Source organism: Tamandua tetradactyla, chromosome 9 (genome assembly GCF_023851605.1).
Source record: "Tamandua tetradactyla isolate mTamTet1 chromosome 9, mTamTet1.pri, whole genome shotgun sequence".
In the NCBI taxonomy this organism is placed as follows: Eukaryota; Metazoa; Chordata; class Mammalia; order Pilosa; family Myrmecophagidae; genus Tamandua; species Tamandua tetradactyla.
The window spans coordinates 49,305,490-49,321,812 of NC_135335.1; the positions used below are offsets into that span (position 1 = coordinate 49,305,490).

General features: G+C 66.1%; 1 protein-coding gene across 3 annotated transcripts in view; it reads right to left on the minus strand.

Moving 5' to 3' along the window:
- SLC12A7 (solute carrier family 12 member 7) overlaps positions 1–16,323 on the minus strand; it is a 73,602-nt gene that overhangs the window by 14,030 nt on the left and 43,249 nt on the right. Inside the window, exons 1-8 of one of the 3 annotated variants that reach the window (XM_077116799.1) lie at positions 13,226–13,381; positions 3,783–3,877; positions 3,443–3,565; positions 2,608–2,754; positions 2,104–2,158; positions 1,406–1,536; positions 594–835; positions 287–498 (exon numbers count right to left, since the gene is read on the minus strand). In XM_077116799.1, coding sequence (XP_076972914.1) covers positions 287–498; positions 594–835; positions 1,406–1,536; positions 2,104–2,158; positions 2,608–2,754; positions 3,443–3,565; positions 3,783–3,877; positions 13,226–13,346 — 1,126 coding nt within the window. In that variant the 5' untranslated portion in view covers positions 13,347–13,381. Of the gene's footprint in view, positions 1–286; positions 499–593; positions 836–1,405; positions 1,537–2,103; positions 2,159–2,607; positions 2,755–3,442; positions 3,566–3,782; positions 3,878–13,225; positions 13,382–16,323 lie in introns of those variants that run through there. The other 2 variants (XM_077116800.1, XM_077116798.1) reach the window with 2 other exon arrangements.

Here is a 16,323-nt window from a genome sequence, read left to right on the forward strand (position 1 = left end):
TGTCTCAGGTGCTGGTGCGGCCTCAAGGCCAAGTGCAGCCTCCCCCCCCATGCCCCCATCTTGCACCCCGGGGCATCTCGGCACCCACAGGGCAGGGTTCAGCCATGGACCATCAGGTGAACACCCGCGCCGCCCGCGCCCCGCCCCCCCCCACGCCCCGTGCTCCGCCACTTCCCAGCCCCACACTCCACTCCCCACCCCCGTTCTGCCACCGCCCCGCCACGCCCCACGCCCCGCCCCTGCTCCGCCACCGCCCCAACCCCCACACTCCACCACCCGTGCTCACCCAGGATGACACCACTGGCCACGCCGGGGATGCCCGAGACCTCGGTGACGTTGTTGTGGGTGAAGTAGTCGTCGCACAGGGCGCCGGGCGCCGAGCCGTTGCAGAAGAGTCGCCAGAGCGCCGTGGGCATCGTCCCGTTGTTCACCTCCTGCAGCTTGGCGCAGGTGTCGAAGCCGCGCTTGGACAGCGTGCGGTTCCCGAGGAGGCAGACCCTGGGGGAGGGGAGGAGAGAGGGGTCAGGGGCGAGGGATCAGGGTGAAGGTGGGGACAAGGGGTCAGAGGTGAAATGAGGGGCGGTGGTGCTCACGGGACATGGGGCGGGGCGAAAGCGGTCTTGACAGCGCCGGCGTAGACGGCCAGGATGGAGAGCAGCACGCAGGCAAGAAAGACAAGCGCCAGCTTGTTGACATACTTGACGCCCACGAAGACCACGGCGGCCATGAGGGCCAGCGCACAGGAGCCGTAGACGCGCATGTTGTTGAGCAGTGCCGCGGCCTCCCCGTCCGCCCCGGGCGCCATGAAGAGGGCCGCGCTCGGTGAGATGTAGGTCTGCGGGTGGACACGCTGCAGGGCACCTGCGGGACCTGGCCCCCCAGTGCCGCAGGGCCCCCCAGTGCTGCAGGGCCCCCCAATGTCACAGGGCCCCTGACACTGCAGGGATCTCCAAGGCCGCAGGGCTCCCGAGGCCACAGGGCCCTCCACACTTCTGACCACTCCAATGCCACAGGACCCCCCAAGGCCACAGAGCCCCCAATGCCACAAACCCCCAGTGCCACAGGGCCCCCGGCATTGCAGGGACCCTCAAGGTTGCAGGGCTCCCTGAGGCCTGTGGCCCAGGCCGGGGAAACTTGGGGTGCAGCCTCTGCTCCTCAGGCACCGACTTCAAGGGCCCCTCCAGAGGCCACTCGGGGCAGCGCGGCCATACTACAAAGCACCCCAAGGCCACAGGGCTCCCTGAGGCCACAAGGCCCCCCAAATGCTGTAGGGCTCCCCAAGTGCCACAGGGCCCCCCCGACACTGTAGGGCATGGCCCAGAGGTGTAAGCCACCAGGAGGGGACCCCAGGACCCTCTTCCCAGGGCTGGGGGAGGCCAGGAGGGGCCCCACCACCCCAACTTACCAGGAAGATCTCAATGGTCCCCAAAATGTACATGGCACCCGCAAAAGTTGTGCCCAGGTAGAAGCAGAGACCGACAGCACCCCCAAACTCAGGCCCCAGAGCCCGCGAGATCATGTAGTAGGAGCCTCCAGCTGTGGGGGCCACATGGGGGACCCCGTCAGCCCCAGGCCTGACCCTGCAGTACCCGAGGGCAGCTCACATGGGCGCGGCCTGATAGGGGCCCCCGGCCACCCACGTGCTGGTACTCCTGTGGACAGTGGGGCTTGGCGAGTACCCGTGGCTACTGAGGTCAGCACAGACGGCAGGAGAGTGCGAAGGGAGTGGCCGCCACTGCCCAGCCCACCCGCAGGCTGAGCCCACAAAGCGCAGCGTGGCCCAGGCTGGGGAAACTTGGGGCGGCTGCCTCTACTCCTCAGGCACCAACTTCAAGGGCCCCTCCAGAGGCCGCTCGGGGCAGTGCCCTTGAGTTTGGGTGCCGCCCCCAGCTTGCTGACACTCCGGACACGGTCTTAGGGGCCCCACAGCGAGGCCCCACCCTGCCTGTCCCCACGGGAACCTCAAGTGCGGGGCGAGGCGACGGCGTGGCCCCTGGGGGGTGCAGAGGGGCCGCAGGTGGCCGAGTCCCCAGCACATCCACACCTCGAGGGAGGCCAGAGGCCACCTGCACTGCGAGAGGGCCGGCCAGGATCAGCGCTCACCTGGGACCACACCGTTGGTGGCAATGGCACTCATGGAGATGGCGGTCAGCATCGTCTGAAAAGGATGGTGTTTCAGGAGGGGCACGGGGGCCACCAGCCACAGCCCAGGGCAGCTGCAGGGACTGGGACGTGAGGCCGAGGACGCCCGACTGACCCTCCCTTACCCGCCTGAACCCTAAAGGTGCACTCCTGCAAGTGACACCAAGGCCACCCAGCTCAGGGCCACGACCCTCAGCTGTGTTACCTGCTTGGGGATGTGACCCCACCCTGCTGCAGCTTAGTTCATGCCTAAGGACCAGAAGGGAGAGGCTGCGGGCACGGCCTCCCAGGGACCCCGTGTCCCTATGACCTTCAAGCGTAATGGTCCTCAGTGGCCTGGTGGGGGCAGGGGGCGTGGCCTGGAGGATGGCCAGAGGGGCTGTGGTTTTCCCGCACTGTTTTGCTCCTTCCAGCCGGCAGGTCTCCCGTGAAGGCCCCCCGCAGCCCCGCGGTCCCCGCACTCACGCAGGCGCAGCACAGGGACACGATGAGCAGCGCCTCGAGCACACCGGCGGCGCCCACGATCCAGGTGAGGCGCAGGAAGAGGATGACGCCCAGGATGTTCTGCAGGCAGGGCAGGTAGACGCCCACGAAGGTGCCCATGCGCGGGCCCTGCAAGACAGCGGCCGCCCGTGCGGTTCAGTGCCGAGCTCGGCCGGTGCCACAGGACAGGCTCGGGAGTCTCGGCCCCAGGGACTCACCCAGGCGAGGGGCGGACAGAGAGCTCGGACCATACGCGGTGGCAGCGGGGGAAGGGGCTGCACCCTCGGGGCTCAGGGGCCGCACACCCGGGAGGGGCCCCAGGACAGAATCGCAGAAACGGGGGCTGGGCCCTGGTTCTCGGGGATGGCCTGAGGCCGCCCACCCTAAGCCGGCCCGGCTCGCGCCCAGGGGAGCGTGGCTTCGTGTGTCACCCGCCAAGTGTCCTTGCCATGAGTCCCGTGCCGTGGAGGAGCCACACAGCAGGCCCCGTCGCTGGTCTCAGTGACAGAACCATCTAGAACAGGGCCAGAAGTATGGCCTGGAGGCCTGGGGCCGGTGTTGGGGTTGGCCGGGCCTGGGGCGGGCAGTACTTAACAGGGCGGGGCCTGCCTGAGGGGGTGGGGCAGGGTGGGGCTCCTGCATGGGGAGAACACTGAGGTGGCACTGGGCATCAAGGCACGTCTCTGCTACCACAAAGCAACATTTAAAAAGAGGAGGATCTCGAGAAAAGAAAAAGATAAAAATAAAGAAGCAAAAAGAGGAGGGTCTCCTAGGTCCCGCGCCGGCACAGACGCCCGCCCCGCAGACCCTGGCCCACCCTGGCGCCCCGCCGGAGGCCCTCCTCGTCCTGCTCGTGCTCCACCACGCCCTGGCTCAGCGAGCTGTAGTTGGCCAGCTTGTTCAGCAGCGACGACACCATGGGGGTGCTGTCCATCTCCTCCTGGGGGCCGCAAAGGGGTCAGGGGTCAGTGCCCGCACCCCCGGCAACGCCGCAGCGCCTGGACCCTCGCCTCGCACGGCAGCCTCCTCCGTGGGTGACCCAGAGGCTGGGGCGCCGAAGCTCCAGGCGGACGTGGGGCAGGGCCGGCCGGCGGACTGGGGCAGGGTGCCGCGTCCCCTGCAGCCGGGCCGAGCCTGCCCTGACCCCCGCGCGTCACCTCGAAAAGGGCCATGTTCTTCCCCTCGCCGCAGTCGGTGCCGTCTGCCTCACCGCTGTGGATGAAGGGGCTGCTTTCCCTCGGGGCGCCATCTCCTGGGGGGGCGGGGGGAGACGACCTGGTGTCAGCTTCAGCATGAAACAGGAAGAAACCACGGAGATGTCGGGTTTGGGCGGGGCCCCGTAGCGGAGGCTGCGCCTGGGCCAGCGCTCCCGGGTGCAGGGCAGCCCCGACCCCAGGGCCCCCACCCCGCGAAGCACAGGCCAACCACCCAGACGTGCGCATGGAGGGAAAGCGCCCCCGGCCCCGCTGGAGACACCTGCAAACCCTCGCCCAGCACCAGCCCCACCAGCCTCGGCCAGGCCTTCACAGAACCTGGGGTCTCCCGGTCACGGGGACCCCAGGAGAACTCGGATGGGGGGTTTCAGGCTGTGCCATCCCCCGTGAGAGCTGCTGGGGGTCCCCACAAACAGCAGCAGGGCGAGGCCGGTTCAGGAGGGGGCGGGCACCGCCTAACCAGGGCGCCAATGCCCCTTGCCAGACACAGCTGGCCACCTGGTTGGCGGTCTCTGAGCCACCAAGTTGTGACTCCTTCCTCAAGTCAGCATTTGCAGAATGAAAAATACTGAATTTCTTAAAATGGTAAGAAAATGCCCAACAGCCAAACTGTCTGCCAAAAGGAAGTCACCGCAAGCTGGGGCCCACGGACAGCTGCCGACGCACTCAACAGGACACAGCCTGAAGGGGCTGTGGGGACCAGTCGTGCCCAGCAGTGACCGCCCTCCACGCCCCAGCCCATGGCTCTGCGGCCTTTAAAGCTGCGATTCACTGGCCGGAGCAGACCAAGATGCAGCAGCAGCCGCCTCTGGGGGGCAGTTCTGGGCAGCAATGCTTCTTCTCAGTAGGAGTTTGTTTCTTAAAATCACTTATTCTGGGGGGTGTGATGAGGGACGCATTCCAGAGCCCCCCATCCCACCCACGATCTTTAGCCCTTCTGCTCGCTCCCACCCGCGCCACATGCTGTGGGGACCCCCGGGACTGGGACCGGGACAGGGGCCCCCTGTCCCCAGGCCAGCCTCTGACTCATGAGACTTTTGGAGGGGGCAGAAAGTTCCAGAGATCCAGGCTCCGGGGAGTGTGGTGCAGTCCCAGGAAGAGCCCAGAGTGCGGGGCCCACAGCCAGAGCAAACCTCAGCGCGTGAGCAAGCGCAGGGCACAAGCTGCAGACCGCGGGGTCCCAGGGGCCTGGGGGTGACGCTCTGCTGAACGGGGTGCTTCGGCCGGGCAGGGGACACTGCGGCCTGCGGCTGAGACTCAAGGGCCCAAAGGCCACACGGAGGTGGCCACATGCACCTGTCGATGAGTCCCCATGGCGCTCTTGCCCACCCCACTTCAGTGTGCCCTTCTTCCACGGCCCGCTGCACTCCACAGTGTGTCCCTCTCCCACGGCCTGCTGCACTGCATAGTGTGTCCCTCTCCTATGGCCCGCCCCATTCCACAGTGTGCCTCTGTCTCCCACGGCCCACTGCACTCCACAGTGTCCCTCTCCCACGGTCTGCCCCATTCCACAGTGTGTCCCTCTTCCACGGCCTGCCGCACTCCACAGTATGTCCCTCTCCCATGGCCTGCACCACCTCACAGTGTGCCTGTCTCCCACGGCCCACCCCACTTCACACCCCTCCTGGGGCAACACACAGAAATCGGACTTTTCAGGGTGCACAGGGCTCGGGGTTCCACTCATGAAGGGAAGGGGTGCAGGTGCAGCCAGGGCTCAGGAGGGTACTGCCTCTACTCTGGGAGTAGAGGAGAGAGGACAAAGCAGTGCCCTGCTATTGCTCCGAGCTCGGGGAGGAGATTGTGCCCACGGTGCCCTGCCCAGCGTCTGCCATCCTGGCCTCGCTTCCGCCAGCCCCCAAGGCGCCCCATGGAGTGGCCCCCACAGGTGGCCCTCCGTGGCTCGAGGCCACCCTCCAGAGTCACTAGACCTCAGGTCCGCCGCTTTTCCAGGGGCAGACATGGCCTCCATGGGCAGTACCACCCACCCCCTTGGCTCTCCAGTCGCCCCCGACCTCACTGCTGCCCAGTCCAGGGCCCCAGGCTGTGCCGAAAGGAGGGCCTGACCACCCTACCCTCCTCAGCAGCCGAGTGGGGGCCAATACGGGTAGAGGAGCCCCTCAGACCCCTCACCCGCCTGCCGCGCTCACCCCTGACCCCCAAGCCCCGTCTCTGCCTGGAGACCCGCAGTGCGCCCTGGACCTGGGTCCCCTTGGAGCCTCAAGACCACCGGTGACCCTGCCGGAGGGACAGGACGTGGCCCATCTTTTTAGGGGTGACAGCGGCCTCTGTGCAGGACTTGGTGACCCCAGCGGGCAGCCCTCAAAGGAAATACTGGAGGAGGGACAGGGCCTGGCCAGGCAGCACTCCCCAAGCCTCCGGGGCGACCTTTGGCAGCCCCCAGGCAGGTGGTCGGGTCTCAGATCCTGTGCAGGGGACGCCCGGGGGCCACGGACGCCCGGGGGCCACACGCTGTCCGTATTGCGCCTGGCGCAAGGGAGAGGCTCCCATAACCGGGACCCGTGGCTGCCACCCTCCCCAGACCCTCAGACTCCTTGGTCCTTCACTGCGGAGTCGCTGGCAGCAAGGTCTGTGTCCTCCTGGAGGATGACCAAGCTCAGGAAACAATCCCTGCCACTGCCTGGGAGAGGGGCACAGGTGGCATGGGGGACACAGGGCCTGTCCAGGGCTGGGCGGGGTTGGATACCCTGTAGGCACCCAGAGACCATGATCCATGACACACACCTGCCCGCCAGGGACATGGCCCTCCTGCCACCCCCCACCCCACAGGCCCGGGCTCCGGGTGACCCCCCCACAGGGCCCGGGCGCCAGGTCACCCCCCTACAGGCCCAGGCTCTAAGTCACCTCCCCACAAGGCCCGGGCTCCGGGTCACCCCCCCACAGGGTCCGGGCGCCGGGTCACCCCCCCACAGGGCCCGGGCACCGGGTCACCCCCCCACAGGGCCCGGGCACTGGGCCACCCCCCCACAGGCCCAGGCTCTGAGTCACCTCCCCACAGGGCCCGGGCTCCGGGTCACCCCCCCACAAGCCTGGGCTCCGGGTCACCCCCCCACAGGGCCCGGGCTCCGGGTCACCCCCACACAGGCCCGGGCTCCGGGTCACCCCCACACAGGGCCTGGGCTCCAGGCCTGCTTACCAGCACACCTGGGTGAAGACCCCTTGCAGTGCCGGCTGAGGCCCCAGCACAGGGTCCGGGGGTGCGGCTGGCCGAGGGTGGCCGCATGGCTGGGTCCCTTGTGCTGCTCTGAGCTTATCTGTACAGCCCAGACGAGGGGGCGGGCAGCGTCTCTCCTGCTCACAGAGGAGAGGTGTTAACTCTTTCTGCTCTACTCTGCCCACGCGGCCAACCGGGTGCCCCCAGCCCCCGCAGCAGCCCCTGACACCTGCACAAAACCAGCCGCTTGCCCCCACTTGAGCCCCGCTGCCCACTGCCCAGGGGTGCCCGCGCCGAGGCCATGCAGTCCTTGGGTGCCCTGTGGCCTGAGCAGACCCCATGAGCTGGGGACGGAGGGTCTTCCCTCAAGGTCCCGGCATCCTGATCTCCAGAGTGGACCTGTTACCACCCACGGGCTCTGCAGCCTCAACCACAACCCTCAGGCACGCCAAGCCCATGGGAACGGGAGGCAGCCTGCGCTGGCACGGTGCGGGCACAGCAGCCAGGCCTTCGGCAATAGGCAGCACCTGCAAGACTCATCCCCGAGCTCGGGGACAGCTGGATGTGCCAGCCCGCCTGCCCTGTACCCTCGTCACAGGCCCCCAGTGCAGAAGGCAGGCCTGGCCAGGAAACCTGAGGTCTCGGGACCGCAGGACACCTCGTCCCCCAGGCTCCGGCCACGCCCCTGCCTCCGGCATGGTCTGAGGACACACACGCACTGTGGCCGGCTGGGACCCCACCCCACCCCCGGTGCCCCAGATCAGGAAACCCCTCACTCCTGTCGCCCCTTTTCCCAGCAGGTCCCACAGAACCCTGCCCACCTCCTCCAGGGTTACCTGCTGACTGACTCTTGGACAGGTACCAGGCCAGAATCCAGCTGGGCCATGCCCCAGAAGGGCAGAAAGGACCCCAGCTCCTGAGCCCCAGGGCGAGACCCACCCCCAGAGAGGCCTGGACCTGGAAGGCAGCGGGTGTGAGTGCAGGTGTACGAGTAAGGTGGGAGGGCAGGTGTGAACACAGGTGTGTGAGGAAGGAGAGCAGGTGAGCACAGGTGTGTGAGGTGGCCGTGCAGGTGAGAGTACAGGTGGTAGTGCAGGTGTGCGGACACCTGCATGAATGTCAGCACACGCTCAGCATCCAGGTGCCACCGCTTGCCACACAGTGGTCCTGCGGTCACCGGCCCTATGTGATGGCAGCCACACCCACACCCCAACTGGCACGCCACCCACACGTACCAAACACCGACTGCACCACTGAGGCACATGGGTCCGACAGGGACCCACCCTGAGCACAAAGAGGTTGGCTGCGTGCCCAGGCACGCCAAACTGCACACTGCCACCTTGCCCGCCACCCGGGCTTTAGCCCCCACATTGGCCACTCCAGGAAAGGCCCCCCAACTGCCCACCCCAGACAGCACCCCCAACTTGCCCATCCCAAACATTCCCCCCCACCTCACCCAGTCCAAGAAATTACCCCTGGGCCCTCTGGCCACCTCTCTGCCCCTCGGCCTGGCCCACGGCCCTGAGACACTCGCTCTCAGCCCGCAGCGTTTCTCCCTGGACGGGGTGGGCCTCTAATACAGGCTCTGCGGTGCCTGGTGCCCGGAAAGGGCCAGCGTGCCCATGGCCCACCACATGCCACGGCCCAGCAGGGCTCCCGGGCGAGGCCAAGCCCCTTCAGCCTCCAGGCAGCCCCATGTCCCCTCCCCAGCTCAGCAGGTCCTGGCCTCTCCCTACTGGACCCTCTCAGGGCTGTGAACCCCAAGCTGCCGTCCAACCTCTTTGCCACTCCCCAAACCCGCCAAAAGGGCCCTCTGCCCCCATTTGGCTCTGCGGCTCTCCCCGCTGGGGTGCAGCCCAAGGGCCTGCTCACCACCTCCTGGGGAACCCCCAACCTCCCCATTCCTAAGCACACTCGAGGGCAGAGGCCCTTGTCCACTGCAGCCCTAGAGCCAGAGATGGGGGGGCCCCGGCAGACACCCCTCGAATCCCTGTGGAAGGAGTGGAGAATGCCGTAGCCCGTACCCTAGAGCGTGCCTCACGCCTCTGGGCGCTGCCTGTGCTGCCAGCCCTCAGGGGGTGCAGGCCTCAGGCCCAGAGCATGGCTGTACCTCATCTGAGCTCCCAGGGGCAGCTGCCGCCGGGCACACATCCAGGCTCACAGCTCGGACACGAGAACAAGAGGCTTTCCCTGAAGGCTGCACTGGGGCTTCCCCAGAAGGGGGGTCACAGACCGTAGGCCAGAGGCCACCAGCACCCCACGCAGCCAGGAGCAGGGGCAGGTGCAGGAGCAGGCTCTCGGCACAACTTGCCCTCCTCCACAGCCACAGGGGACTGGCCACACGTGCACACACATGCACCCGCACACATGCATGTCCACACATGCATGTGCTCTTACACATATGTGCACATGTACCTCACACACACACATGCTTGCACACACACATGCATACCGAAACACACCTGTGCATGCATGCACACTGCATTCTGTACATATGCACATGTATGCACACTTACACATGCACAAATGCGCATACCTGCACACCCGCACATGTGCATACCGACACGTGCACTCACACACACGCACACATGCATACTTGCACAAACCTGTACACACACAGGGCCTGCCCCACCTGGTTTCTTATCAGAGGCCCTGTGGCCATGTCTCACAGTTTGGGGTGTGTCCCCACTTCGCCCCCTTTGCCTCTGTAAGCTGAATTTGGCATGGGTGAAGTTCTGTGAGCCCCAACACATGTGACACCATGAGCCACCCCATGACACCGAACCCCTTTGCTGGCGATTCCCCCTTGTGGGTCCTGCCCCCAAGTCCTCCCCTTTTGCTGGCGATTCCCCTTTGTGGGTCCTGGCCCCCAAGTCCTCCCCAGGAGCTGGGCCTGGCTGCTGCCCTTCAGGCCCTTCACCGGGGGAGGAGACTTGGCTCTGCACTAACCCCAGTGCCCCTGAGATGCCAATGTCCCAGCAGGCTGGCCCCGAAGGACAGGGCCAGGCTGCCCATGCAGCAGTGTCAGCCCCAAGAGTACAGCGGCCACGGCCACCCAGCAGAAAATATCTGTGGCCTGGAGGTAAGGCCCCCACTGGCCCCTGGGCCCACCAACCCTGTCACACTGGAGCTGGGCTATGACAGCCTTTCACGGCACTGCCCATGGCCCCTGCCCCAGCCCCCATCCATTGCCTCTGCCTACCCCACCCACCGGCCCTGCCTGCTGGCTGCTCACAGTTTCAGCCCCCGCCTGCTGCCCAGTCTGCCCCCACACACCCCAACGAGAACAGAGGCCACACTCCCAGGAGCCCCTTGCTCCGGCCAGGGGCCACCTCTGTAAAAGAGAGGCGTGGACAAAGCTCCCGGGGCCACCCACACAAGCCGAGCAGCAGAGCCCCAGGTCAGGGAAAAGGAATCTAAACAGTTGAGAAAGAAACGGAAACGAGGAGGAGCACGTGACAAGGAGGCTGAACAAAGAGGCGGTGGAAAGTTCCGCAGGAGGGCAGCCCCAAGGCGCAGTGGCCAGGACACAAAGCTGCCTGGTCGCAGGGACAGCAGCGCCCACCTCCAAGGGCCTCATGCTGACCCAGCGAAAGCCAGGGGGTCTGGGTGCCGCTGACAAGGCCCTCTTCCTGGGCAGCGGGGCCACAGGCCTGCCGGCCACATCATCAGGGTCCAGGGCAGGGGGCACCAGCCAGTGTGGGGTCTCGCCCCAGCCTTGGAGCCCCCTGGGGTAGCCCCGTCTGGCCTGGGGAGGACAGGAGATGCGGCCAAGGGTGCAGCGAGGTACGGCTCTGCCCAGGTCACCTGAAAGCACACCTGTAACCAAAAATCATAAAAGAAAGGCTGCTTCCCGTGAGGAGAAAGCGGGGAAGGAACGGGTGTGAACTTCTTCACCTGGAGACAGGAACTAAGTAGCAAAATGAAAAGTCTCTTGGGGCGCCCACCCACTGCTGTGAAGCAGAGATAGGGAGGACACGTCTGTGGGGCCTTCCTGGCACCAGAACACACCACCCAGCTGGGGAGGGCCCAGGGGCAGGCTGGGGTACCCCCAACTCACCCCAGTGTGCACCACTCAATGGGGGCTGGGCCTGCCCCCCACCCTGCCCCATCGATCTCCACTCTCTGGGGAGAGGGGGTGCTCCACAGGGCACAGCCACAGGCCCTGCAGCCAGGCCAGGCTCACAGCAGAGGGATGGCTCAAGGTCAGTGCTCAGCCTCATCACGGGCCATGCTACCAATGACCACAGCACCTGAGGCCTCCACTGGCCCAAAACGTCTGACGCCATGCTGCTGACCTGAAGCCAGGAAGGCCGGAGGGGATGGGGGGAGTGCAGAGTGATGGTCAGCCCAGCTCTAGGGTCACAGGCTAGAGGGTCCCTCAGCCGCCACCAGGGCAGGCAGACCTGAGGGTGGGCTTGCTGAGCACCCGCCCTCTCCTTGACCCCGTCACCCCATACACTCTGGAAAACCAGGCCCATCCTGGCCCCTTGCCCAGGAGGGCGCACGCCACCGCTTCCCAGGTACTCTGCAGGGACACCTCAGCTTGGATACCCCAAACTTGCTTCAGCATGTATACTAGCCGGGAAGTCTGCCCAGATACCCAGATACCTGGGTGCTCAGGTCGTCAGGCGCCCATAGGGACCCAGGTGCACGGGTCCTGCCTCCCTGGAGGGTGGAGCAGATCCACAACCAGGTCAGCAGCTCTGTGAGCTGGAGACTGACCTTGGGCAGGCCCCTGACGCTCAGCTGAACTCCGGAAGGGGTGTTACCCTGGCTCCAGGGCATCTGAGCACTTTCCCACCAAAACCCAACACCCACAGCTGCTTCCCAGCCCAGCCCCACCCCCAGACACTGGTGCCATGGCACTGCACGGGCCTTGGCGTCTACAGGACGCCGCCAGACAGGGGTTCTGAAAGCAAAGGGCAGCAGGCCTCCGCGGAGGTCATGCGGGACCCTGCCCGCGCCTTCAAAGGAAATACGCAGCGCGATCTCCCGATTCCCAGGGCCGGCGTGGGGTTCAGCCGAGACTAACGTGTGAGGCCCACACAGCCCGGGACCAGGAGCCGTCGGGGCTGTGCAGCATGTGTGGCCTGAGCCGCGGGCGGCCCCTACCCACCGTCAGCCAGGCCGAGCTGATCGTGCAGAGAGAGCCGGGCGCTACTGGAAACAGAAGGGACTGGAACACGAATACGAGAAACGAGCATGGCTGAGGCGCAAATCGCGCCTGAGCACGGAGGGCAGCGGAGTGCGTCCGGGCAGATGCCCGGGCCAGGGAGGGATGGAGGAGCACTGGAGTCCAGTATCTGGGCGCGGGTGACGCACTGGCCAGGGAAGGCCACGGCGCCCAGGACGTTCCCGGGCCAGGCCGGGGACTGGGGCATGACACGGCGACGGGAACCGGGGACCGGCCCTGCGTTCGCTTGGTAGCTGGCTCGGGGCGCAGCAGGCGTGTGCCCGAGGCTCCCTTTGACCTCTCTGACCCGGCCGGGGAGGTCTGTGAGGACCCCAGGTCACCCAAGACAGCGGAGCCTCGGGGGTTCGTCTGCGTGCTCCCGGGGCAGGACCTGGGGGCCCGGCCCCGCCGCCCGCAGGCTGGAGCAGCGCCGGAGGCAGCAGGAAGGAGCAGCCCCTCCCCAGCCCGGCCCTGTCCCGGAGCCGCCCCTCTCCCGGCCGGGAAGACCCGGAGGGTCTGTTTGTCCAAGGTCAGGCCTGGCAGCTTATCTGGCTCCCGGGCCCTTTGCCCGACGGGGGAGAGGGAAGCCGGGCGGGGCGCGGGGGAGGAAGCAGGAAGGCGCCGAGGGATTCGCGGCTGCCCACGGGGTCCGGGATTCTGAGCCCCCCCGGACTTCCTCAGCGCACTTACGCTTGCGTCTCACCCCGTCCCACTTGAGTCACAACAGCGAGTGTGCTTCCCGGGCACCTGTGGGGTCTGCCCCCGGGCGGGGAACATAGGGGCGCCTCAAGGCGCCGGCGAAGCCCGGGACGGACCCCGTGTCCTGCGGGGAGGGAGGGTGCCGGCAGAGGGAAGAGAGGGGGACAGGAGGGAGGAGGACCTGTGCGGAGTGAGGGCCCCGCGGCGGAGGGGGCGAAGGAAGGGAAGCGGCCGCAGACCTTGACGTGTCCCGCCCCGTCCCGCGCCAGCTTTGTCCCGCAGGGGGCCCGCCCCGTCCCGCGCCAGCTTTGTCTCGCAGGGGGCCCGCCCTGTGCTCACCAGAGCCCGCGCGCTCGCCCTCGGGCCCCGCGCCGCCCCCGGGGCTGTCGGCCGCCGGGTCCCCGCCGTCCTGCGCAGCGCAGCGCGCCTCCACGGGCACCACGGTGAAGCTGGTGGGCATGGCGCCGCCGTCGCCTCGGCCCGCGGGACCCGCGCAGCGGCCGCTCGGCTACGCCAGGCCGGTCCGAGGTGGGGGCGGGGCTCGATGACCCCGCCCCTCGGCCCCGCCCCCAGCCACGTGACTGTCCCGCCCGCCGCGCGCTCCCGCGCTCGCAGGTGTCCCCGGGCGCCCCCGCGCGCCAGTCCCGCCCCTACAGGCCAGGTCCCCCTCCCTTTCCGGCGCGGCGCCCCACTTTCTGCATTCACAGGCCACGCCCCGCGGAGCAGCCCCCCCACCCGCACCACACAGCTCTTTTCTGGTCCCGGGGTGGCTGGGGTCTCCTGCGGCGTGGGGCTCCAGCTTCCGTCCCTGTTCTGTTGTCCGGACCCGGGGAGTTCCGGCGAAGGGAACGGGGTTCTCCTGGGGCGGGGCTCTGGAGCTCGGTGCCGCGCAGGCAGCACCCAGCACAGAGCCGAAGCGGCGTTCCCCGCGCCCAAGTACTTGCGCATGGAGCTTCCCCGCGCCTACCTGCGCAGGGAGCTTCCCCGCGGGACCTCGCTGCCCTATCTAGCCTGGTTTCCCTTGGGGGGAGCCCCAGGGTCCCGGGACGCTCCCGGAAGCTTTCTGGAGTCGCGATGCAGACTGCAGCTCTACAGCACTTTCTTCAGGACCCCAACGTTTTGCTACAGCAAAGGGAGCCAGCTCCCAGTGGGAGCGGACGTCGCTATGGAGTCCCAGGGATGGAAACGATTTGTACAGACCTAAAGGAAGTCCGCCTGCCTCCTGCTGATTGGAGGGCTGTCCTCCCGGGGGCCGGCTCGGGGCAGGTGGGCTCAGGAACTGGCCTGCGTGGGGGGGGGCTGCTGGGTCCGGCCTTGGCAGGGATTTCAAACTTCAAAAGGTGAGAGGAAACTCAGAGGGAGTGCAGACAGGAACCGGAGCTCGGGTTCCCTGGCTCTGAGGGGTAGGGGGGCAGGACACCCGGGTGGGCGTGGGGGTGTCCAGACTTGCAGGCCGAGGCGCGGTGCCGAGGAATCCACAGTGCATCTGGTGGAGACTTCCTGGCCAGGTGACTTCCAGCACCTGGCACAGTCCCAGCCACAAGTGGAAGCCAGGGCAGGCGGGTGTCCATGCACACAGGCCGGGTCTAAAGGGCCAGCTTCGCGTGGACGCGGGAGCCTCGACCCCTCCCAGAATCCCTGGCCCCCAGCGCCAGTCTTCTGGGACCACCAGAGTGTCTGGGATTGTACCTGGTCTGTGCCCCCACTCTCACCTCCCCTCCCCTTACCCAAGTCCCCTCTTCCTTTCCCTTCACTCGTTAGTCCCCTGCTTTTCTTTTCTGTCCTCTTCTCTGTTTTGTTTGGTGGACACTTACAGGGTCCGTGTCCCAGAGCCACCGCCCCAGGGGAGCCTTGACTGTGGCCTGCCGGGCCAGGCCAGTGCCCACCCCCAGCTGCAGGACCTGCCCCGGGCCCTGGGCCCCAGGCCCATGTCCTGCTCTTTCCTTATGGGTTTTCTCTGTGCAGTCAGTTCAACTGCTGCTGGCGTTTCCCCTCTGTCCGTGTTTGCGTTCCCCCTTTCTGTCGGTGGCATTCTTCCCCCGTGGCCCTCATTTCCTGCAGAGACCACTGGAGCGGGGGTTGCAGGCTGCTGGCCGGGCACTGAGGGCACCTGGGGCACACACTGGCCAGCCGCCGGTCTTTTAGGGTGTTAGCTGTTGGGGCTCAGTATCGAGGTAGAGGTTCATTAGTGTTTCCAACCCCTCGTGTGGGTGTCACTGAGCCCATGGGGTTCTTTTCTGAGGAGAGGCTTCCTCTTGTCAGCCTGTGGCTTTCTGGCTTCCAGCTCTAGAGGAGAGGCAAGCAAACGCTTGCTGGATCTACCAGTTTTCAGCATGACAGAGCATCCTCCAGAGGCTCTTAAGATTTCAGAATTGCCCATGAGGTGGGTTCCATTACCCTGCTGGGCAGCGGACACTGCTCTGGCTTGGCCCCTGGACGCCTCCTCATGGTGAGCCCAGCACTCTGTTCATGTGACTCTGATGGCCGCCTGGCCATGGAGAAGGACACGGCAGGCGACCCTGGGGAGCGTCCCACAGCTGGGGCCATGGCTGCCGCCCTGCAGGCAGAGTCTCCCCAGCCCGGCTCCCCTCTACAACTCAGGAGCCCATGGCTGCCATGTAGGGGCTCGCCAGCGCTGTGGCGAAGGGCGGGGCCGCTGCGTAGCTCTCCAACCAATGCACAGATGCCCCTGGGACCTGCAGCTGCCCCTGGCACAGCGGCATCCTGTCCTCTCTCCACGGGGTCCACACACTGGACCGTGGCCATTTGACAGGGCGGGTCTGCTGGTTGGGTTTCCTGTTGCCTGTGTAACTGAGAAGCTAGGACTTAACACGCGATTACGAGGACTGAATCATTATTTAGAGATCCCTTTCCTTACATCCCTGATGTATCAGAGTGGTGTCTGAACGGTACCCAGCTGCCTTGATCCCTGATAATGACTGTATAATGATAGAGCCTTTATGTTGTGTTGCTGTCATTGTAAGAACCTGGAGCCTGATCTCCACTCATCCCCCCACTTGTCCTGTTTTCAACTCTTGAGACCTGAGATCACTAAAGACAGCCCCTGAGTTTATTAGCCCCAAGTCCAACGCTATTGTGGGAAGCGAAGGTGGAGCTAACCAAAGTGGGCGCAACGGACACATACGCGGTGGCTGAGACTTTAACCCCCACCCCGACCTCATTACAACAGGGAAAGGCAGCCCACCACGCAAGGGCCGCCATTGTCTTACACGCGTGCTGTGGCTGAGCGTGTGTCCATGTGCATGCTCAATAGCCAGAGCCCCTCTGATCACAGCACCTGGGGCCATTTGCTTGCTGTCCTGCAGCCTGCCCGTCTTTAATTTTATAAAGCCATCAGGGTTACTGCAGTTCAGCCTATTTTTTTAGGTCAATGCCCGTCTGACCTCCTGCTTTGTGCCCAGCACTAAACTATTCCT